Source organism: Ips typographus, linkage group LG6, assembly GCF_016097725.1.
Source record: "Ips typographus isolate SLU linkage group LG6, UJ_Ityp_2.0, whole genome shotgun sequence".
NCBI lineage: Eukaryota > Metazoa > Arthropoda > Insecta > Coleoptera > Curculionidae > Ips > Ips typographus.
In genome coordinates, this window is record NC_138427.1 from 9,244,563 (window position 1) to 9,269,669 (window position 25,107).

General features: G+C 36.5%; 3 protein-coding genes across 7 annotated transcripts; 1 reads left to right on the top strand and 2 right to left on the bottom strand.

The window, feature by feature from the left end:
* Positions 1-3,964: 3,964 nt before the first annotated feature.
* LOC145730962 (uncharacterized) lies at positions 3,965-14,885 on the top strand. Of its 5 annotated transcripts, none has more exons than XM_081982499.1 (8): positions 3,965-4,122; positions 9,334-9,436; positions 10,111-10,239; positions 10,312-10,560; positions 11,588-11,830; positions 12,710-12,883; positions 13,986-14,162; positions 14,215-14,885. In XM_081982499.1, exons 2-8 carry the CDS (start codon positions 9,353-9,355, stop codon positions 14,278-14,280), a joined length of 1,122 nt encoding a protein of 373 aa, XP_081838625.1. In that variant the 5' UTR covers positions 3,965-4,122; positions 9,334-9,352; the 3' UTR covers positions 14,281-14,885. The 5 variants fall into 5 exon arrangements, with proteins under 5 accessions (XP_081838625.1, XP_081838626.1, XP_081838624.1 ...); XM_081982500.1 differs by lacking the exon at positions 3,965-4,122 and adding an exon at positions 8,812-9,062; XM_081982498.1 differs by lacking the exon at positions 3,965-4,122 and adding an exon at positions 8,812-9,037.
* Positions 14,886-14,939: 54 nt separating this feature from the next.
* On the bottom strand, positions 14,940-17,696 carry LOC145730960 (arylsulfatase B). Its single transcript, XM_081982494.1, has 9 exons — positions 17,357-17,696; positions 17,144-17,303; positions 16,913-17,089; positions 16,121-16,420; positions 15,889-16,068; positions 15,710-15,836; positions 15,511-15,656; positions 15,182-15,455; positions 14,940-15,124 (listed from the first exon to the last, which is right to left on the bottom strand). The coding sequence occupies exons 1-9, from the start codon at positions 17,495-17,497 to the stop codon at positions 14,956-14,958; spliced, it is 1,674 nt and encodes a 557-aa protein (XP_081838620.1). The 5' UTR covers positions 17,498-17,696; the 3' UTR covers positions 14,940-14,955.
* Positions 17,697-17,865: 169 nt separating this feature from the next.
* fid (class I SAM-dependent methyltransferase fire dancer) lies at positions 17,866-24,913 on the bottom strand. Its single transcript, XM_081982489.1, has 16 exons — positions 24,686-24,913; positions 22,772-22,955; positions 22,610-22,713; positions 22,089-22,435; positions 21,792-22,037; positions 21,519-21,737; positions 21,258-21,467; positions 20,794-21,201; positions 20,442-20,739; positions 20,191-20,383; positions 19,750-20,139; positions 19,587-19,689; positions 19,310-19,481; positions 18,878-19,256; positions 18,539-18,815; positions 17,866-18,486 (listed from the first exon to the last, which is right to left on the bottom strand). Exons 2-16 carry the CDS (start codon positions 22,929-22,931, stop codon positions 18,348-18,350), a joined length of 3,645 nt encoding a protein of 1,214 aa, XP_081838615.1. The 5' UTR covers positions 22,932-22,955; positions 24,686-24,913; the 3' UTR covers positions 17,866-18,347.
* Between the last annotated feature and the right edge of the window lie 194 nt (positions 24,914-25,107).

Sequence of the window (25,107 nt, forward strand, 5' to 3'; positions counted from 1 at the left end):
CCTGGCAGATCATCCCTTACTTTGAAACTTGAGATTGGTTAAAATTTCAGTCAGTGTTGTCAGGTCTGGGAAAAATTGTCCACTTCTGGGGAAATCAAACGACATTTAGATATTAAATCACATTAAATCAAAAAAAATCTATCTATATACAGGGTTTGAGAAACAAATTGGACAGTCGTGACGTATATAAGTTTATTTTAATCACATTTCAATCTGCCATAAACTTGAAAACTGTCAAATACCACTCCGTAAAGCTGTAAAACTACAAAACTTGTTTAAAAGCATTACAATCAGTGTAAATCATATTATTATGCATTTTATAGTTTCTCGAGTCGTTTTTTGGCAGTTGTGACGTATTATGAATGCATTTCGATCTGTCATAATGGTGGTAACTGTCAAATACAACTCCATGACGCTATCAAAGTATAAAACATTGCTCAAAAGCACTACAATTATAATATATTTCAACTTAGAATAAACTTCAGAATCACAAAAAATGACAAAACTTGTTAAAATTCATATAAAATGTGTTCTATCAGCAGATAAAATTTGCTTTATAAAAGTAAAAAACATGCTCAAAAACAAAATATATTTTTGTAGTAATAGCATTTTAAGTAAACACTTAAACACACAGTAAATTTCAAATTTTAGTAAATCTGACTTTTTAAAACGTTTTTAGAGAAATTATATCATTTAAAGGTTGTCAAAACTGGTTTCAGTTAATAGTTTCGAGTCAGTGTATCAAGTGACTTTGTTTTGCTTCAAAAAATTCCAAAAAACGCAACTTTAATGTCCACATGTAGGTACTTGCGTAAATGGCAGCACAGTAGGTAGTTTGTGATTGGTCAAAAACTCTAATAAATGACAGAGACTCAAACTGTCATATTTTTTAGGCAAAACATATGTTGTTTTGCAACAATTTTAGTTTCCTGCATTTTTATTATCATAAAAAGCTTTTAATAAATTATGTATCTGAATGAGCCCATTTATTTTAATGACTTTATATCCAAAACGATACTAACCATAGCCGACTCTTATACGATATAGACATTAAATTAAATGGTCTTACAGAGTGATTCAACCACTAGCAAATTTTCTTGGACTAGTTGCAGTCTGAACGAACCACCCTGTATATAAAGGTTATATTCTCCCACGATTGGGAGGCAATCACACGGCCTTTGCAAGAACCAATTACTAATCAATCGATCTGGAAAATATCGGTACGACCTGGCGACTGTTTGTACTTTCAACAAGTAACCAAGGCTGTCCGGTACGTTTTTCGCCGCTCTAGTTTCGTGGTAATTGGTCCCCTTTATGTACACGGTTTATTCATAAATTCCCCATTTTGCAATCGCACTAGGGTTAGGACGGTGGTTTTTTTTTCCATGAAGAATTGAAAGTTAAACGGCCGACGATAGGCAACCGGCAACACTACACGGTCGGAGCCAGTGAAAGTGATTTGCAGATTCTGTTTGTTGTTTGTATTAAATGATTGTTAATGTTAATAAATGCACTTAAAAGATTAGAATAATTATCTTATTTTTTTTGTTGAAGGTAAAGTGTCAAAGTTATTCATGCGGTGTATAAGTTAATCCTAAGATTTCATCAGTTCTTATGTTATTCAGGATTGTTAATTGGAAGTTATTTTGTTTTTATTTATTATTATACATTTAAATGTGATATTTGATTTTCACCCTTCACAGAACGTTCAAATTATTGCTTAACTAAAATTGTGATTTCAAAAACTAAAAACTAGTGAGGGTAAAAAATGGCCAAAAAATGATCTAAACCTTCTAGATTAGTCATTTGGCGAATCTAATCCGCGTCCGATTGCTCAAGTGATAAAACAGCCCAAGGCAAACCCTTATTTATATTCATGAATTCAGCTCGATGATAATGGATATTGTGTGAGTAACATATAATAAGTATTTCATTTAACCAATAAATCTTAATTGCTCTAAGTGAGGTCAGTTCTCAGGTACGTTCTTACTGAACTGGAAAATTGGACAAATTGGGTAAACTGGACGGACAAGCTTTGACGGGACAACTAAAATTGTAAAACCCAAGTTTTTACAACATAATGTTGTAACTAGATTGTTAATAGACGCATAATGGGCAATAAGAACTGCTGACGCGTTTTTAGGCAATTTGACTCCAATTAGACCAAACACGTTGTTAGATGCACCAGAAGGTTAAGACAATAGTTGCATAAACCCATATGAACGAAATTTATCCGTAATGACTGAGAAAGAAAATGAAGTGTGAAAGTATTAACCCACTTACATACACAAACCGGTCAAGTTATATAAAATGGAGATGTAGATGAAGATCAGCGATCAGCCATCTTCGACAATGTTAAATCTTCTCTTCTCTCGATAGTTCTTCTTTTTTTTTGGCGTAGTTTTTCTTATTTATTTTCTCCATGGTAAACTCTAGTTTAAGATCTAGTTTTAAATATACCACTTTATATGGAACAGATGAAAATTGACAATGTTGATAAAAAAATACCATTTTTCCAATTTTTGAAGTTTAGTTAAGTGCTCATTTTACCTAATTTAAAGTCCTTTGATATAAATCTAATACTCCCCTACCTCTAATTTTCTACCCATCAATTTTTTTGAAAAATAAAAAATTTTAAAATGCTTTTTTTGTTATTTTACTTAATTTAAGGTCCTTTGTTGAGCATTAAAAGCCTTTTGAAGCAAAACAAAAAATTGCCAAAATTGCACCTTTGACCTTGTCATTTTTCCAATTTTTGAGAGGTTGTAACTTTTTTGCTTGAACGCTTATCAATTTCACAAAAGCCTACTAAATATAATATAATATACTAAATAATCGATTTTAAAGCCAAACAAGTTTTAAAGAAAGAATATGTCATGTAAAACGATTGAACTGGTTAACTGCCCAACAATTTCAAACTATTCGTTTTTAACGCCAGAGATGTTTTAAAGAAGAATTATGATTTATTATATCGTAAGAAAAGAAGAACAGTACACGTGTTGGTCTTTTAACGTTTCGGAGATATGTTAAAAATTCAAAAATAAGTTAAAAACGATTTTTTTCAAAATAAAAAAATTAAGCGCGTTTTTGTTGCTTATTTTAGTTAATATAACCTACAATATTTTAGCATAAATATGACTTTTGCTGTGCAAAAAAAAACTTTCTAAAATTAATAATTAGTTATTTATAAGATGTGACGTAATTGTCAGGCGATTAATTTCTTGTAGTCAATCAGATAAAGTGGTCATGTGACCAACTGTCAAATGACGTTCCTCAGTAGACACCTGTCAGTTATTTCCACATATTTTTTTAATTTAATTTTGAACTTCTATCAGAGTATTTCAGATATCAAGTAAATAAATACTATTTCATATACTGTCCAGCTTTGTTGAAAATAGAATTTTTTGTATTTTTATAAATTAATTTTTTTTTTAGGGTTAGGTTGTGTAACTATTTGTTTCCAAGGTAACACGGAAAGTGAATATTTAGTTATTTTCAAGTCTAAAAACCAGTGTAAACGATCTAGAAAAAATACATTGAAATTGATTTTAATGTAATATGTGTTTTGTAGATTTTGTTCTTGAAAATATTTTTTAATAATTCCGGCCTAAACTAACATGATTATAGTGGGTTCACCCTGGAATAAGCTTTTAGGCCTACTATAGACAGGTGGTTGATGTAACAACTGTCACCAAACTGTCGGTATTTTAGATACAGAATTAATGGGATAATCACCTTAATGGATTGTAATTGCCTTCAAAAAAATTAGCTCATCAATTATTGGGAATGTGTCGAAAATGTAGGTTGGTGCAACCCCAACTGACCTCTCGAGTATGGTACCTATCTTCCGGTTATCATATCGATGCGTAAGCACCCAATTACGTTATTACGTGTAGGTTACCCAATCGTTATGGTGTCGCTGGTAAATTGAATTTTCTTGAAGCGGGTACCACTAGACCATTTCTCTTGGGTGGTGGTTCTTAAGCCGAGAGAGAGAATTGGAAGGGAAGTGGTACCATTCGAATTCATTTAGAAAACTGTCTGTTATTCAGCGGCAGTTAGTCTTTTTCCCGTGCTCGGCCGGAGGAGTGTTCGTTACGCGAATTCCTTTTTTATCGAACAGTAAGTGTCTCATCTTTCGCATTTACAAAAAAAAAATAAATCCCCCAACATAACCTTCAAAGCCCGGGGCGGCACCCGGAAATCGATTTTGTTTACGCGGTGAAAGAGGACACCTCATTGTCCTGGTGAAATTCACCAAGACGAACGAAGAAGACGAAAAGAAGAAAGTGTTGCTTGTTGATCACGTTGCTTGGGTTTTTATTCGAAACCAATTTGGCGCGGTTTGGAGCCCGCGCTTGATGCGGTTATTAAAACGTTTCAGTGACAGGTTTGGGTACAATGGAAGAAAGCATAACTAATCACCAAATTTATTCTGCTATTTTAACAAATTATTTGAAAATTTCAACAAAAAAAAGGTAAAGCGCAGTAACGGTAACAGTTAAACAGTCATTTTTCAAAAATCTGTTGTGACGTTGTTCTGCTAGATGGCGCCAATGTATCATCTCATTAGATGAACCAAAAATTACCGTAATTCAAGTATGTAAATATTTTACTGACACACTTGAAAGCGCCACCTATTGATAAAATTGTAACAAACTGAATTCAATTAAGCATGCGCATAGGTTAACAGGATTTTTTTGTGTAAATGTGGTCAAGGTCAAATTTTTGACTTATATAAGTTGTGACGCCGATAGATGTCGCGTTCACTTGCGCTATGTTTTATTTTTTTACTTTTTTGGGCTAGTCAAGGGCAATTTATGCAGTTTCATTGGTTAGCAATCGCCATGTTGGATTTTGCCTTCACTTTTGCCGGTAGAGGTCGCCAACACTTATAACAAAATTTTAGAGTTTTTTCTTGACGTTTGGTGAATGACAGTCATAACAGTAATTAAAAAATTAATAAAACGCTTTCTTAAGAATTGATTGACTTTTTTAGTGATGTAAATAAGGTTTATTTTTGGTTGTCATTATCCTCCATTGTAATTGCAAAAACTATTACCTTGAAGAGCTATTTCAAAGAAATTTCAACCTAACAGAAATTCATTACTAATGCTGAAGAAGTAATGAAATTATTGAAGTAATTAACTTAAAGTTTTATAAAACAAAAATTTAGTTTTTGAGACACCTTGTATACATACTTATAATACACACACATTTTAGTATTTAGGCTGGTCAAATTAAGAAAACGAGATAAGTTTGTCTACACTCTACACCCTTTATATTAAAGCTTCTACTACATTATCATAACTGTGAAGATTCATTACTTATTGTCATTAAGACTCATTGTCCCATACAAGCAACCTTAACTGCAAGGTTTTTTTTATTATTGGGTTGATGATTTATTTCAAGTGAACTTCATCCTTACCACTCTATAAATAATTGTAAACTAATTTAATTAATGGTCTATATGACGTCTGAATTACCAGTATTCAAAAAAATATAAAAACAAAAATTTCAGTTTATTCACAGTTGCCAATTTTGTTATTTTTTATTACTTTCTGAATTTCACCTTTTTTTGTGTGAATACTGCGTTGCCAGTTTTTGCTAACTGTTTCCAAATATACTTTCATTAACCATTTTTGGATTCCAAATGGATAGGAATTTAATATTTTAAATTAGCCAATCCACTTCGTCCATATACACAACAAACGCAATTCACTTTCAACGTGAAGAATGCGGGGCAAACCGCGAATGTATGTTAAACGTATGCGTTCACTTTTTAATGATGAATTTTCTATACAAATTTTCGCTTTTGCCGGTTTTCCCAAATCCACGCTGACCTTAAGATCATGTTAGATAATGTCAAATATGCCTGTGGTTGGGTAATAAAAAAATCACGAAATCTTCGATGGTTTCACGCTCGAAATCTCCAAGAACTGTCTCTGTCTATATGGTTAGGTAACACGAAAATGTTATAAACGCTCGTCTATTGTTTCCCCACAAATTGTTAGTTTAACTAACCAGATCATCATACCATAATAATATGATTTCCTGCCCACTTGAGACACTTTAAACTGTTTATTTTGTTATTAAATTACAAGTTTTACTAGCCCCAGAATCGCAATGTTACGCTAGAGTGCCACTGCCTAATTTACATAGTTATTCAAATTGTTGTGTATTTAAATTTGACGAACAGCACTGTTTAAATTTGAAAGAACCAAACCAATTTAGGTATCTTAAAACTGATTAAAATCACAAGGTATTCAAGAGGAATACAAATTTACCAGCTGCGATTACAGTAGTGAAAGTAACTTCTTATGAACATGTTTGCATTATTTTAGAGTATTACGATTATGTAGTGTAGTAATATAGATAAAACTTGACTTAAAATAAGTAAAAATTGGGAATTATCAAAGATGAACAGGGTGCAGATAATGGTTTTTTACTTATAGAGGGTTGAAAGGAAATTATTATCCCCGGAGTTAAAGTTTGAGACTTTATTTCGTAAAGAGAAAAGTTTGACTAGTTAGTCAATGACGACGATAATGGCAGTACTTGAAAAGCAAGCAATACAGGGTGTCCCATTTAATATAACACAGGTTATTGCTTGCGAATCATGCTAATTTTTATCCTAAATATCTCAGTGACTGTGCATTTTTTTGTACAGTTCATTTTACGTCAAATTGTGGGCCTTGAAAAGTCAAATCAATTGACATAATAATACACAGAGTGTCCCAGTTTAATGTCCTAATCAGAATTTACTCTTTTTGTACTGTACTGTAACTGATACTTTTTTTTTGGATTTCAACAAAACCAAAGAAGTTTTTAGCCTAATTGACTGTTGATATCTCCGAGATATGGAGCGATAAGTGGGACTGTGACTGTTATGACTTATTTCCAAGTAAAAAATTTGGCTGGTCACGTGACATTTTTTTGACTAATCGACCTGTAGAAGGTCACGTGACCAACTGTGCAGTTTTTTGCATTTTTGCAAGTTTATAATGTGTAATTCCCATCAATCACGGTTTAATTACTGTAACTCAATTTCAAGATATAAATTGGCCTGAAAGAAAAATACTTCCTAAATACATTTTTGAACAGTGGATAATAATTATTAATGCAAATTTGAGTTAAACATCGCAATCACTGTCAAAGTATAGAAATTTACTTTTCTCGTTTCTACAAGTTTTTAATTAACATCCTGTATATACGCCACAGATTAAATAACAATAATTATTATGTTTTTTGTTGGTCAAACACGTATATTATACAATACAAACATTGAATTTGTCGTATACAGGGTGTGCCTAGGCTGCAGAGTAATTCAAAGATTTTAAAACACACCGAACACCACAATATTAGGATTTAGCGTCCGATTCTAACGAATTTTGCGTGCTCACCTCGATTTAAAACGTCGGAGAAAGTGACTTCTTGCTTGAGCTACTAATCAATTTGTTAATACAAATATGCATGCTGAAATAATTATTGTATCCTTGTCCGATAAAAAGAAAATTTAGTTTTTGTTTCAACTACAAAATCAAACAGTCACTCACGACGACCTGAATTGAGACCGTGTGACGAGTTTAAAAAAACGTTTCACCCAGAAAAATTATGAAAAAATACCCTTGACGTTTTAAAAAAAGTGCATTTTTACGCTTAATTTTACAATTATGCGTAACGTAAAGGTTACGTTTTACGAACTTGAGGATGCTGTATAGTTACGATTTGTTACTGTGTCGATTTATGACGTAACTTACGGTCGCTATTTACTGATACATATTTATTTGAACAAGTCATGAAAAAACCTCAATCAGAGGTCAAATTAATAAACAAAACCCTTTTACTTTATTGTAACACAATCTCTTGCCAGTAATGCAGTTGTGACATGCAATATTATATTTTACGCAACTCTGATGCATTTTTAGACTTGTTGCCTAATTGGCTGATTAATTATTAGACCAATTTAAGTTCTTTAAATATTTTCTTGCCTGAAAATGAAAAACATTTTTTTTGCTGAAAAATTGAAATATCCTTGATGAACAAACATTTTAATTACTCTTATCTACTTGTGGTAATGTACACGACGTTTCTGAATTATTAACGCTCGTCGAAGACCCTGAATTAAAAGCTGGCTGGACAGCACGCCCGATTTGAGGCCGTGCGACTTTTGATTATGTTAATTGTGCAACTGGTGACTTATTTATGAATCGAATTATCGAGTTTATGTTACACGATAGACAATCCCTACTGATATTATATTATACATCAACAAAGTTTTTTGAGGTGTAGTCTCAGAACTGTAAGTTCGCTCAGAAGCTTTTTTATGCTCAGAACCTACCAAATTTTCTTGTACTTTATAATCCAGCACTAACTTAGATTAACCTTATTATACACTTACATTTGAGTGTTCTTTCTACCATTTTAGCAAAATTAACATTTTAAAGTTAACACTTAACGTAATCATTCATTGAAATGCCAAGACTTAATAAGGTTTCACACCAAATTGAGTCATCACTTTTGACATTTCACTCTAAAACTATCCAGCCAGTTTAACCATTCAATTCACTCATTTAAAATCTTAGCAATTATGAATATTACACAAACCTATCGATAATTATATTACTTAACCGAATACGATGCATACCTTGGAATTTGGCCGGGCAATGCAACTGGCCCATCAAGCGCTAGAAAATGGCACCAATGAGGTGGTTCGGTTAACGCAATATCAACCAATCGTAACCGATTAACCTCAGCGGTTCAATGTTAACCTCTTTCCCTCTACGCTTCATCGTGGGCTATGTGCACATTTTGACGAAACCATTTTACCAAAGTTGATTACACTTGCCAGTCACACACATTTTGTACTGAACCCGAGTGGGTGCCACTGTGTCAGCCAGTCAAAAATTAGTTTTCAGCTTTTTCAGGTTACTGGGTTCTCGCTCGCACTATGCGCATTTAAAAAACCCTTAAAATAGAGTGAGAGGAGAGTAAATAGAGCGCACTGAAACGATTCCAGAAGGTTCATTTTAGGCTGGTCAGTGTTTTATTGGTTTTACAGTGTTTATAGTGTAAGAAAGTGAAATGATTTCAAAAAAACAGTTTTGGTGAAGGTTACCGCAACAATTCAGTGTTTGTTACTTTCACTATGCTCGAGACTGAGGACGTTCAACCACACAATGCGGATTTTAATCTCAAATTTTTTGTGATCAACAAGCAACTCTAAAACTAACACCTCTTTCACCTTTGTAATTGCCTACCCTTGTTTCGTTTTAAATATAACAAAAAAAACTAGTTTAGACTGTGACTAATGCCATTTTTTTTCTGTTTCAGATAACCTAGTCTAGTCAATATGAAGTGGTTAGTAAGTTCCGCGTGCGCGTTTAGTGTTTTACTGGTCACAGTTTACGCAGCGCCTGCATCCACTGGGCTTCAGGTATGTTACCTAATTAGCCCTAAAGTCATTCACAACATATGACGTATTTAAGAGCCCCAATGAAGTTTATGATGTACCCCAGTAACTGTTAATGTTTTTCCCAGATTTTGTTTACTCCGATTAAGTCCACATGTGCGAAATCTGCGTAAATCACAGCACAGTAGGTAGTTTGTGATTAGTCAAAAAAAAACCTAAATATGTTAAAAATTAATTGGACAAATTTGAGACAATAGAAACTCTGACGGAAACGTTTAGAATTCCTCTTGCAAAACAGGAAAACTTGTCCAATTAAGTAGTCAAACAATTTACAAAACACGTCAGTTGGCACGTAGTAAATCAATTTGGGACCAATACCAACGTCACAATGGTATTGGTCACCTTGGACAAAAATCCATCACTCACATACAAATTAACTATTGTCTTACCAAAATAATGACTCTAATAAAGCAAAATATTAGGTTCTAAACTGATTCAAAACCTGGGGCTCTTCATCAACAAATACGTTATTATGTTACATAAGCAATTACATGCTCATCGACCATTAGCAACCAAAATATCACTTTCTCTCGACTTTCTTCGACCTTGCATTGTCTGTGGTTTACCCAAATAATTCACAAATCTGCTTGGCTACAACCGTCACTTAGACTGTGACCTCAATAGATAAAATTCTGCAGGTGTCGACGTCCGCAGGAGGCGGAGGCGGTCTGGGCGGTATTTTATCCAATATTGACATACCAGGGTTGTTACAAGGAGTAAATAGTTTCGTAAAACTGATCGGGGCATTCTGTCCCCCATTATCCCAGGTAACCACCCCCACACCCCCCACACCCCCCACACAATAATATTTCAGGTAGTAACCCAACGAGACCTTTTAGGTGTTAGACAATGTGATTCAAAACGTAACTAGTACAGCTTTCCGGGTATTCGGAAGGGTGATTTTAAGGGGCGGAGGGCTGGGGGGCGGCAGCACCTCCTCTAATGGCGGAGGAGGTCAAGTAAACGTGGTGCTCCCCACCTTCCCCCCTGACGAAGATTACGATGACGAGGAGGACGAGTCGAGCACCACCACTAGCACTAATGCAGTGGAGTTGTCGGCGTTTACGGAAGGGGTAAACTTATACACTGTATGATCACCATTTTGTTGTGTGTGGTTCCTGGGGGATTATGTTATGGTGGTCATGGAGGCGGCCATCTTGCAACGATACCTTGCAGGACTTTTTTTTTTTTTGTTAGGGTGATTGTCTGTTGTGGTTTTGGTTTGTGCTGAAAATGTATGTAGTTGTTGCTTTACAGGTTAATTTTGTTGTAGGATCTCTAAATAATTTTATATTGATTTATATAAAGTGCAAAAAGATTGATAAAGGCCAATCCAAGACATATGACCATTACAATGGCTGTAACATCTAACTTTACTTATTGGCAAGTTTAGTGCAAATCTAGTTTATTTGTATCTTATGATGCTAAACGTCATTGAAAGAATACACACTAGTTTTGCACCGAACATTAGGAAACGCTATAATTGAGAATCTCAGCACAGTGGGTAGTTTGTGATGTGTGGGTAGCTTTTTTTTCCCAATCACAAACTAACACTACATATAAAATTGTAACTACAAAAGGTTAAACAATTAGTCTAGCAATTTGTAAACCTCTCCTCTGATGAAAAAGAAGAAAAAAACATGTTCCAATATTTTACAGAATTAAGTCAATATGGCGCCACATACAATGACGTAACTTCCAACTACATTACTTTGCTCTGTACGAACAAAATTCAAATTCATGTCAACTTCTGTTTTAGTGAATTTTTTCTGTTAGGAGCCCTTGCAGTACTTATTAACCCTTAAATCAAGAAGAACCATGTTGCATATATTTCAAATTTTGACGTTTCATTTTAAGCTCTTTGTATTATATTTTTTGCTTTATTATGTTTAGTATTATGCTACTGTAAGTTAGGACAAAAACTGACAATCAAATTAACTGGATAAAATCATGGATTAATCCCGAAAACGAGAACCTTAAGGGACCAAAAATTGTAACCGTAATAATCAGTGTTATGTCAATTATTAACCCTTAACTAGATTTGTCAAATAATCAACTCTCATTGGCTCTTTCACTTTTAAACAAAAAACTGATTGTGATTTGTTTCTGTTTCAGTCGGCATTCATCGACGACTCGGCCAACACGATAGCGAAACGGCACGTGCGAGTGACGCGAGAGGCGGCAGAGCCGGCGGCGGCACCAGACCAAGTAGGGGCGGAATCCGCCCCCCAACCCGATCAAGACCTGAACGCGGTCGATGACCAAGACCGTAACAAACGGTATTCCCCCTTCGGGGGCGGCGACGACGACGGTCATACGGGGGCGGGTTCCGGCAACTTTTTGTTTGATATTATCAGGGTAAGGAGGTGGTTTTTGGCCGCTTAGGTTTAGCGTCTAGTTCACTGTGTGTAGGTTCAAATTGAAAAAAAGAAAAACGGAAAATCACAGCAATTATTTGTGTGATCTATCCGTATTTCCTTTTATAGTTTTAATAGTAATTATTGTTTTTCTACTTGTTTGTGTGGGTTGTGTATGTGTGCATTTTTCTATACAAAACAAACTCTTGTTAAACTAAACACCCATCTTACTCAATGTGTCAAAAATTCATCCAAAAGTTGAAAACCTCACCCTCAAACTTGTGACGTATAAAAGCCATACAATTTGCATGCAAGTCTAATTAACAGTTAATGATCACCGTTTAGCGTATCGTTATGCTAATAACAACGAATGTAACATTATAATGGTTTTCTACGACTTAGCAGTAACTACAATGTGTTATTAGAATGTGACTTGTAAATAAACGATTAAGGATTTATGTTATAGTTCATTGTGTTGAGCGTTTTCCTCTCGTTAAGGATTTACGGAAAAAACGCAGTTTGTAAACTGAATTTCGGTCAAGTTAAACCGGAATGATTACCTAATTTTTTCGACAATCCGGCCAAATTAATTGGGTAAAGCCTCTTCGTTATTGGTCAATATCTTGGGTTTAACCTGGTTTACGATCACCTAGTCGGATTTCATAATAGTTAATAACACATTCACTTTTTATAAGTTGACGTTGAAAATTAGGTTTTACTTGTAATCAAATTTTGCTTCAAACCCTCTGAAAGTGTAGTTTAACCAGGTTTGAATAATTTCAGAGAAATATGACTTTTATAAACTATTTTCTAAACATTTGTAAAAATAAAAATTGGCCCTAAAACATCTCAAACCGACTGAAAAATTAAAAGTGTTTAGAATACAGCGGACAGAGCAGCTAGGGCTGTAGGAACCGTCTACAGGATGGTGGCGGGGACTGACAACGGGGGACGAGGGGGCGGCATTTGGGGATTGGCCAGTGCCGCCATGGACTCGACCAAAAGTTTGGCCACTGCCTCGTCCAGCGTATCCACCAAAGTACTGCCGGCTAAGGTACTAGTACCGCCCAGCACGCCATCTCTTCAGATCTAATTCTTGTTTTTGTACATATTATACTTATTTTGTATACTGTACTTTCGGACTGTTTGGAGTGGACTGATACTGTATGGTGGGGATGGTAGAGCACTTTTCTGAATCTCTTACAAGACACACGAAAATAAATTAAAATTATGATGGTCAAATATTTTTTCTTGATAAATGGTGAATGAAAAATTTTACATAACTGTATGTAAATAGGATGGAAGTATGATTTTATTTGTCCTTCAAGGATTTTTACCATATAAGAGGATGTTTTCTTCACAATTTTTAATGAATTTAATTAAAATTCACATTTTTGACTATGGAGTATTAAGGATCCAGTCTAAAACATCCTGGAATAATAAAAAAAATATTCTTAGTTGCAACAAAATTTACATGACACCCTCATAGCATATTCAGTTTTAAAAATGTGACCAATTTAAAAATAGTTAATTTTTTACTCAGTCCAAACATTTAACCATAATTAGTTTTATCAAAAAACTTGTCGTAAATCTACAGGGTGTCAAAAATTTATAAATCATTGTACAAGGCAACAAGGACAATACGCTTTTTGAGTACTTTCATTTAATTTAAAAACTACCCTACAATTCTAGTAAATTACTGCAGATACAATTCATTTTTTACACTCTCTTTATTACAATCTGAAAAACTAAAAACAGTTTAAGTAAACTGTCGTTCACCAATTTGAGCAGTATATACTTTTTCTCAAACAACAAAGCATTTTGCATGGAATGCCAATCTAATGTAAATATAAATCTTATTAAAGCCACATCACCCACTAAGACTGTACAAACTTACATATGCATGGGTACCTGGACTTGGACGCACTTATACCGCGACTAAAAGGTTCCCAATAAAGTTTTCAAACATGTAATTTGTAGTTTTTGTTATATTTTCCCCTTATAGTCCACTATTTTTCGCCTTTTTATGTACATATTAATTTAATACTGTTGTAGTGGCTGTACATTGTAGGTTTCGAACTTTATATAAGTAGGGTGAATGCATGTTGATATTTTTTTGTTTTTCTTGATATTTAATTGACTTTTTTTTGGGTCAGTTGGTAGCTGGATCTGGGGCAAACGAGGATACTGACGAACACGATGCAGGTGGCGTCGCTGAAGTCGACGTCCAGAAGAGCACCGACGAACACACTGAAGGAATTCCCGGACCAATCACCAGGCTTTTCGTTATTGCCAATCGGGGCCTGGCCAATCTGGTTCAAGATCTGATATTGGTACGTTTAGAATTCTAATCTCCTAACTTAACTAATTTTTGGACATTTCTAGCGTCTGGCTCAAACTAGCGAGAGATTAGTCAACTTCAAGGCACGTCTTATCACCGCACTTATCTAAGTCTAGTTTGCCATTCCATTTCGCCTTTTTTGGTACCACCCCCCCACTACGTCGATATAGGAGCGTCGCCATGTCAAAGTTTGTCGATAGTGAAATTACTAAAATATTATTTATCACCTTTATAAAGCTTCTGTACATAGGGTTTTTACACTGTAATTCTTTTTTTACTATTTAATTTAGTGCCATTAAACTATAATGGCCTGGTTCCTTCACTTTTAATTTTTTTTTTGCCTAGTAGTAACTTTTTATATCAGAAAAACTTAAATTGTAAATAGCTGAACAATTGCTCATCATGTTTTGACCTCTATTGTATTGTACATAAGAGATTTTCTCTTCCAAAGTGTCCTTATTATTTTTTCGTACTAAACTTACTATTATTAAGAATAATTAATAATGTAGCTGCTTTTTTCTTTCTCTGTCTCTATCTAGTTAGTCGCGTGTACATATTATAAGATTGCAATAATTTTTCTTTACGTGGTGTAAAGTCGGATAAATGCAAGGTTGTGTTTTGTTAAAGATTCGTAGAGTGTTTAATAAGTGTAGGTATTTTTGTAATTAATTTTATTATTATTTAAATAGTAAAAATAAATAAAAAAACACCAAAACTGTGTGTCATTTTGTGTTTAACCAAAAGTCACAAATCAATTAAAACCCAACTATTAGCTTTATATTTATTTAGCTAAGAACAATTTTAGGAACCTTGTCCAAATCACCAAAATTCGTAAACACATAACTCCAAAACATAGGATCACCCCTGGTGTCTAAGGGCAAATTTCCAGGTGGTAGGGCGGTGGTGTTGTATTGTTGCAACTTATCCCGCAACTCTTGTAATATTTCTGGATATCTAAAAAAATTAAACAAACTTAAACTGCACCAACTATACAAACCAAAATTAACATACAGATCAGCGACGTTTCGATGCTCGCACGGATCTTCAGACAAATTAAACAAACACGGGGATATAGTGGGGGTGCATTTGACTTTAGGTACATCCCCGCAGATGACGATAGCCGCATCCCTTAAGGTTTTGATGGTTTTCGTGTTGGCTAACCTTGTGAGCTTTTGCAACGCTTTTCCTGCTGGACTTTTGGGTATTAAGTGGGTGTAGTTGTATTGGTAGCCTTGTCGACCTGAAGGTCCATACCAATTGTCCCATTGGCCCTTATAGGTAGTGCCTGAAAAAAGATTGGTTCAAGGGTTGATGGTTAAGGGTTTATGGTTAAGTAGGACCTTGAAGGAGCTTCCAATTTTCTACAGTTAGAGCAGCATTGCCGAAAATGTCGTCAATGTTGTGCAGGACTTCTTTTCTTGGCGATTCCGTATTTTTTGAAAGAGGTTTCCAAATACTTACCCCATCCAGTTGACTTGTTGTGTTGCTTTAAATAATTATTAAAAAAGGATGTTAGTAGCTTTATTTTTAGATACATACATAGTTTTTGCGCCTGCTGCTTCTAACAATGTAGGCAACCAGTCAACCACTTGCATCATCTGATTGGCTACCCTAAAGGGTTTTTCCAGTAAAGGGCTCCAAATCAAAGCAGCACCCCTCACCCCCCCTAGAACACCACATTCAAATCACCGGCTAAATAAGTGTATTCTTTTAGTTACCTTCCCAAAGAGTATTTTTCACCCCTTTTAGAGGGAAATTGGAGGCGGCATTTAAGTTAAAACCTGCTGCCGGGCCGCCATTATCCGTTGTAAAAACAATAATACTATTTTCCAACATGTTTCTACGTCCCAAAGCCGCCACTACCGCCCCCACAGAATCGTCCAGTTTACTTAACATCCCTGGTAAATTCAACTTTATTGTTTTTTTTTTTTAAATTTGAAAAGCAACTACCAGCAAATCGTCGCCTTTTAAAGTCTTCAATATACTCAAAAGCCTCAATGGCCTCATCGGGAGCCCTCAAAGGTTCGTAAGGGTTCCCCGAGTGAACAGCAGCGTGCGCCAAGTAAAGAAAAAGCGGCCTCGTAAGGTCGTGTGCTTCAATCAGCCTCACAGACTCTTCAGTGAACAGATCAGTGGAGTACCTGCCATGGAGGTCGTACGCCACTGACATGTTTCTACGCATATCCAAACCCCAACCTGGATTCTCCACAGCGGTGTGATCGAAGTAGTCTTGATGGCCTGTCCAGTAGCCTACAATTATAAAAAAATAATGTAGCAGGTGTATACAGGATGTTTCAGGTATTATGATCAGGATTTCAGGCGTATCACATGTAACATTTGTCTGCGTTTGTCTTCGTTTTCAATATACAGGGTGTAATAAAGCTTGAATTTGGCTCGTTCTTGGGCAATCTATGCCAAATTGTATACACCCTGTATGACAAAGGTTTCTTTTTAAATAAGAAAGAGAAACCCAGTCAATGCTGTGAACAAAGACAAAACATTTGCAGTGTTGCCATCGTTTGAACCAAGTGTTTTACTCCAAGATGACAACTAGACAAAATGATTACTCCAGGAACTTAATTAGTTCAGATTACTCATTGCTGTTAGAGACAATTATTTGGACTTGTGTACCACATTCAAGTTTCCAACGTTCAAAATAAACCAGGAAATACAAATGTACATTGTCTCCAGTTTTATCAAACATGTAAAACCTTCTCCTTTAAGGGACAATTACTTGCATACCTAAATGTGATTCAAATCCTCTGTATAACGGTGTAAATTCCTTTTTCCAAGACCCCAGATGCCATTTACCAACGATTCGATTAACGTAACCCATTTCTTGCAAGTACTGTGGGAGCAATTTCTCAGTCAATGGCAAACCTCGAGGTTCAGCACCATATAAAACACCATGCTGCATTCCTAGTGTTATTTTTTTATTGTTAATTAATAGTTAATTTGTAAAATCCCACCGACCTGTATGAATTGGATACTTTCCCGTCATCAGGGCACTTCTAGATGGGGTACAAATTGGATTAACATAGTAATTGTTCAGGATCAAACCTGAATAAGCCAGAGCGTCAATGTTTGGAGTGGGAATTTGATTGGAACCGTGGAATCCCACATCGTTGAATCCCTGATGATACATCAAATTACAAAATTTTGCCTATACTAACCACCACATTTTACCAGGTCGTCCGCTACGATAAACACTATATTAGGGGGAGTTTGGGCGGCCCAAATCCGCGTTAATAAAGCACTAAACAGACAAATTTTCAACTTAACGAACATGTTAACCTTTCGGTGACACAGAACTAAATAAACTGGCATGAATTGTGACCATTTATTATCATTTCTCCGGTCATTGGTGCACTTTCTTGTAAAATGTACGTGCTGAATACGGAATTTCTCAGTTTTATACTTTGTTTTTGGTCGTTTGATTATAACTAGCGATAGATAAATATATCGGTGTTATGTTGGTCACATTTCACGAATTTCAAGTTAATACTGTTTGACCCAGAAATAGCGGTTTTACTTAGTGTTTAAATGAGTTGGTAAATCCATGGTGATAAAAATAGCATTTCAGGTCAGTACTATAAAGTTGTTAAAACAACTGCTTTACTTAAGTAGCAAATTGCGATGACAGGTCAGGACTATGATCAAGAGAAATGTAACTACACTAATCAAATTACTAAAACTTTAACAATTATAATAACGCATTTTATTTTTATTAAAACTTTTGCCAATCGTTAATAACATGAAAGACAAGTCATCAAAACATACCGAATAAATTTCCTTTTCGTTCTCAAGTACCAATTCTACGATGCAAACGAATTGAAAACTGAGTGAAATAGATTCTGCTAGTATTTACATAGTTTATAGTATCCTAACTATCTACAGTTTTCAGTGCGTATATACGGGTAAGTTAGGGACTGATTTTTGTATTTTGAGGATTACGGCCAACTAGTACTATTCAGGTTGAATTGCAGGAAAAACATTACTTGAGGTAGAACAGTTTTGTCATTCTAAAAGCGGGGAAAAGCAACAGAAACCCTCCTTACCACTCATATACGCGCAGTTTTAAAGGCATATAAGAATTATATACTAGAAATATGATACATTGTGCGAAAGAACGGTCTTGGAGGACCGATTTTTTAAAGCTATGATGACGACTCGATGGTCAGATGGTCCAAATCTGGACCTTTTCGGCGATGATACACCAGCTGGCGTGTTCATACGTGGACGAGACCACGTGCAGATCGTCCACGTACTTTTCAATCAGTTTCTCTAGTTCACCTTGCCGGAACACGTGGTAATATCTAAGATCATCAATTATTAATAAAAGTCAAAAAAATTGCAAACACTGACTACCTGTGATAAGTTATATCTCCGCCAATTTCATCTGGAGGCCACGAATCAGCGGAAATATCACTCAAACCCGAAGGATCTCTTCTTTTCAAATGTCCAGGGGATAGGGTGTCAACATTGTTGTCCTTACCCTTGCATTTAGACTCGATGGAGATCAAGGAGGCAGTGCTGCCGCCATTACTGTCGCCCCCAGTTAGATCCGTGACAGAGGAGGCAATGGATTGGCCACCAAAATTTATTGAGGTGGCTCCACTGGAGAGTAAGGAATTACTACTGCTACCTGAAACATTACACACCTTCTATCTTAATATAGTTGAACTAGTTTTAGGCAAAATAAAGCACCTTTTTCACTAGAATCGAGGGATTCCGATGAGGAACTTCCGTTTCCGATTGTTGGCCGAGTTTCGATTTTTCCGGCATCATCGTGACTTTCCTCGATTTTGGGCACGTTTACGCTGCTTAACCTAGTGTTTACGCACTTAACACTACCACTCGAAACCGCACTATTTACACAACTTAGAGTGTCTGTGGACTTGGGCGACCTGGTTCGAGTCCGGTTGGTGGTCAATGACGTCACTAAACCGCGATCATGGTTCTGTTTTCGTTTCTGAGACAGCCGAGACAAGTATTCGTTTTGTTTTTTGATTTCCTCGCTCAGGATGGACAAATCGTGTAGCTCCTCGCTTAGACGGTGAATATACGGATCGTCGAGATTGTCCATCTGTAATTTTCCGTTAAAGAGAGTACAATACATACAATTTCAAGTCAACTTACAGTTACTTGGTACTCGTCCAGTTCCTTCATCAGTTTCTCGCTTAATTTGTCGGCGAAAGCCGTTAAATGTCGCTGGCATTCTTCGTTCCAGGTGCTACTCGACCTGCGGGAATCTCCGTTACAGTCTTCATCCTCATCTTCCAGCAGTGGCGTTACATCCGATGAGGACATTCTAAGCCAAACGTATTTATTTGTTACAGTTATATGTTACAAGATCATACATGTCAGAGTCATGATGTTAGATAGAAATGTTTCTAAGAACATTGTTCACACATACCTTCTCTGTATAATGGAGAAAACGTCCACCTGAGGCAGCTTCTTCTTGGGTTTACAGTTGATGACTTTGTCTACAGCTTCATCCAGAAGGTTAAAGGTTTTACCTATAGGCAGAACACCAAAAAAATTACCTCCAGCTTAACCTTACATTTTCACCAACATACTTTGAGTGGGTTTTGAATCAGGAAATTGGAATTTCTCCCCGCCTGGTGCCTTTTTGATGCTGCTGCCACTCTCCACAGAATCGGGGGAGGATACGCAACTATTGTCACTATCGTCGTCTTCTTCAGGATTGAAAATATCCAGCTTGAGCAGTTTCGGTATAGGTTTCACCAAACTTTGTTCCTTTTTTTCCGGATCGGAGATTTTCCTGACAATAGGACAATGCGTCTTGGATTTCGTACCGAAACCCGGTTTTTGGGCGAGAATTTCGCGGATTTTTTTTAGTTTTTCCGCCCTCGAGGAGTCCGATTGGTCCGGAGGAGATTTATCCGGACTGATCACATTGGTCGTTGGCACTGGATTTGTCGTTTCTTGAACTACATTGAAGTTTTCTACAAAAATTATATGTATATAATCCTCCGGTCAAAATACAGTGTTCTTACCTCTTAAATTAGGTGTATTAAGGGTGGTCCGCCTAAATTGAGGGATGGGTTGTACAGAGTATTTCTGAGCTAGCAGTTTTGAGTTTGGTTTTTTAATTGGTTCGGGCAGTAGTTTTACGCATTTTAATCTAGAGTTATTACATAAATCGGCCGGGAAAAATGCGGTTGTAGTTGAGAGAAGTTCTGTCGAAGGCTGAAACGATTTAAAAAAATCCAATTACAAGCTAATATGGTTCTATAGAAGTAATTACCTTCGGAGAACTAAGTTGTTTGGTCAATGGATGCAACCCATTTGGAATCTGTTTTACTCTAGGACTTGTAGGACAACTAGACTGCTTGATCCTGGGAGATTGTGGGGCTGATTGACAGCTTCCTTTTAGTAAAGGTGAAGTGGGCCCTGCCGAACAACTGGCTCCCCCTATCGGCGACATGGGGTCTGATTTAGGCACGAAAATTACTGAAGCAAAAGAATCTTCTGAGTCTACGCTCGTGTCCGATTGTAGGCTACTATCTTTTGAAGAATCAGAGCTTTCTTCTTTTGAATGTCGTCTAGAAATTAAATCAATTAGTATTGAAATAAGTGTCTAGTGATTAAAATGTAACCTTTCTCCACACTTTTCGGTGCTTGGTTCGGTCGAATGACACGAATTTGACAAGCTGTCAAAACCGTCACGACTCGTAGGCGACTTCAACTCTGATCCTTTCCACGTCTGGAATATTTTTACAAACCCGTTTTTCAACGAGGCACTCGCCACTTTTTCCATGGTCGATGAGTTTTTAATGCGACTGGTAAGGCCGTTTTTAAACATTTGGAAACCCTTCGAAGAAGCCACCGCAAAAAACGACTCTCTCAATGACTCAAAAGCGTGCGTTCTCTTGTAAATCAAGTCTTCGTTCAACGAGGTTTGTTTCTGGATGTTTTGTCTAAGTCTTTCTTTCTCTCTCAGTCTGTCCGTAGACAGCATCTCTTCGTTTAGGGAACGTTGTTTTAGAACACTACCTCGATCATACCTACAACAGTAGTTGTTATTAAATTTCACATTCCAATGAACTTTTTTCTACTATACCTGGATAAAGAAGACTTAAAATCTGGTAACGCTCTTATTAAGTCCTTCATATCTGTAGGTTGATCCAGGGCTTCATCAGCGTCCTCGTCACAAACTGATTTTTTTTGTTTCACCAATTTCGGCTTCTTCAGGGTGTTTTTGCTTGATGATGAAGGCGATTTAGTTTGCTTTTCCTTACCTTCTGGCTCCACTTGACTTTTATCAGGTTTACTACAACATTGAAAATTAGATTTTTGTTGTGATTGTAGGTTAGTAACTAACCTGTTGTTGTTATTGTGTTCTGGTTCGTTTCTGCTAATGTTGCTCATGCTTCTGGACTTGAAGGCATCAATATCGGCACTCATTTGAGCTACCGGGCATGTTTGCCTTCTGGGGATTTGTTTCGGTTCTTCGTCGTCTATCCTAAGTAGTTCTATTGGTTGGTCTTCTACAGTATCACAGCCTGAACATTCGCAGTACTCGCACCCATCTGGGTCGTACCTTTGATATTCAATTACATTTTATATGAGGGCTTTGGGTAATAAATGTAGTTACCGTTTGTTTAAGGGTTGCTGCTTGTGCATACAAGCAATCCAGTTATCCAAGAACCAGGAGTTGGCTACCACCCTTCTCCCGCCTCCTGCTATTTTCTGCAAAGCTCTACGAACAAAACCGTAGCAAGTTTCACTAGGTGACGATAAAGAGGAACTCCCCGACGATGTTTTTCGATATGGGTCGATAGGGCAGTGTTTTCTGTTTTGATTGGTACCTCTCGAACGTCGTTTGAAAGTATTCCGAAATCTACCAAAATAGGTCTTAAAAACAAGTTTTAAGACTAACGAAAACACTAACCGAAAAGACTTGTTAGAATCACCATCAACATGACTCAATGGCCGATACCGTCCCTGCATCTCGTCCTCAGAGACGGTGGTCGATGAGGACGTAACCTCGCACGCCGCTCTCAATTTCGGCCTCCTCCAAGGCACCAAAACGTCCTGAGACTCAAACTTGCGGTGTTCCTGTTCCATGGCCCACACGGTGATGATCATTCTACCACCCACTCTTAGTATCCTGGCCATTTCCCTAAGGGCGTGAACGCGTCGATCTGTCGTGGCAAAATGGTGGATTACCGATAAGGACAGAACCGTATCGAAACTGTTGTCTTTGAATGGCAGTGCCAAATTGTCTAGCCTAATTACCTGGAATTTAAGAATAAATTATATCATTCAGAACGGAAAGTATAGTATAATCTAAAAACTGCTACTGTGTTTTAGATTCATATTTGCTTGCCAAGAAACTCATTGCTTATGAATAACCCTGTTGGTTTGTAAACTCCTACCCTAAATCGCTCTATACAGTATTAAAGTACTTACTTCGTTTTGGTTGTGTCTAGCTAAATCACTCAGTCTAATTGATTTCTCCCCTCCTAAACTATAAATTGACTTATTTACTTTTAAGTATTTCCCATTACCACAGCCTGGAAATATCAAAATAAATTAGCAACAATTTGTATAATAATTTGAAAGTTAATTTACCGACGTCACAAACAAAAGCTCCCGGTTCGAGATTATCCAAGAACTCCTGGACCTTAGGCCAAGGCTTGCTGTGGGGATTGTCGTAGTACTGTTCGTAGACCTCGTGCACGTAGGTCTGTTCCAAGGCAAAACTGCGCGATACACGATCATTCGCAGCCATCTCCGACCTTTGGCTGCTTACAGTCTGAAAAAAATCACTGGAATCAAAGTCTGGAGCGCAAAGTGGTCATGCGACTAAATCGATCCCTTCCAATCTGTTTCCTGCAAAACTATCCAAGAAGAAACTTTGTTGAGTTCGGTCCAACAAAGTTTTATTATATTACTTATTTTATTAAATATTTTTGTGGAGACATTGAAAGTTTCCAGACCGTACAGTAAAATCATTATGAAATAAAAAAAAAGATTAAAAACGGGGAATGACATGGGGGTGAAAAAAAATCCTTTAAGTCTTGGCACAGTGTGTGCTATTGATCGTTCCCCCTTGTTCCCTTTCCCGCGCCCCATCTCTCTCTCGCTTTCGCCCGTTCTCTTGCCAAATTCATTCACAAAAGCTATCTTCAGCCCCGATATAATCCATACCCCCGTTCTATTTTAAGCGGTTAAGAGTTTTAAGGCGTTTTGATAAGCTTCGCTCCCGGTTTTTTTCCTTTCTTTGTTATTTTCGCTCTACGAAACCTATAATTTCGAATTCTTTTTTTAGGTTACGTAGCAATTAATGCCCTAGTTAAAAACAGGGTAATATCGATCTTATTTTGTTTTGTTACAGCACTACAAACTAGAAATCTGTCAAATGTGACAAAATCCAATGCACTCTGTTCTGACATTTGCGGCATTATGTAAATTTCAGCACAGTGGGTATAGCTTTTGATTGGTCAAAAAATCCAGTGCTGCACATGTAGGCTTAGCATTATAACTAGTTTCAGGTATAAAAATTTACGATTTACAAATCCGTTTTGTGGTAACGGAATTTACGTTTTCCATAATAAAAACGTTATCGGAAACCAGATATAATTGGCTAAACCTAATAGAAAAATGTTCCGCTAAGTGTTGCTAACACGCTTTAATAAAACATAATGGCTAATCAACGTCGTTCTTATCGGAGATTGTGCTAAACACGCTAAGAAAATGCTTTTCTTTTTGTATACACGAATCGATTACTAAAAACTGGTAAAATGTTATTAAAACTACATGGATTAAGAGCCAAACTCAAACTTTTACGTTTATGGTTCAGATCCATCCAAATGATGTTGTCAGATAATAAATTCAATATCAATGTCAGCAAAATTGTCATAATTTAAACTTAATAAATTAAAACCAAACATAGAGACAAAAGCAAAGAAAGCAGTAATAAATTTAACAAGAGTTGACTACAGATTATATAGTGAATGTAGTCAATTTACTGACAATCAAACGTTAATAAGTTTGGCCTATTATTACCAAACTATTACTAACTCTTGAATGTAAAATGCCTTCCACAATTTTAAACTGAAATAAATTACAGTGAAAAGAGATAATTAAAGGAAGAAAACGAGGACGAAAATAACTCTTGTACAAAATGATGCGCACGAACAGTTTTGAAAGTTTAATAAGAACTTAATGCAGGAAACATGTCATTACCTGGAAGTTCCATTACGAGAATACGTTCTTCGGAATTTGACGTCACAACAACATCGACCCGTGACGTAGAGCTTTTTGACTTACGTAACGTGCATGACAACTTATATTGTCAAACAACCCCCCCTTTCGCCTTGTACTTGTTTTCGTGTCAAATTTTGCCATGAAGAAAATATTTTTAAAATTGTAATTTATAACCGAACAGGCGTGTACAAACTTTTGACAACCGCACAAACACACAAAGGATAAAAACTGTATGGCTCTGACTAGATATTAAAAAGGATCGAGTGTTCTACTTACCCTTTGGAGCTTTGTCCAAAAAAGAAAAATAGGGGTTTTATGAAACCGACCTAGGACTTAACTACGGACAAGACACGACCGGATTGGGTCCCGATTGCGTTCGAACGCGTCTGGACATGTTTTCCGTGTGTGATGACGGGGTGAATTTGGTGAAACGGTGCAACATCCCCCATCCATTTCCGTCGCCAGACTGAATGTGGAGGCGTATTGACGTCACCGGCATGCGCCCCTTTCAGCCCTGGGACGCGTCGTCGGGATGGGAAACTGGGTGAATTGAAATTCTGCGGTCGGGAAAAAGAGGGGAACGTAGGATGAGAGGGGAGTGATGGCATATTTTTAGCCATTGACGACGAGACACACAAGGGTAGTCCCCATTTTCAGATCGGACCGCGTTGTTTGCACGATGGAAATTGATTAAATAT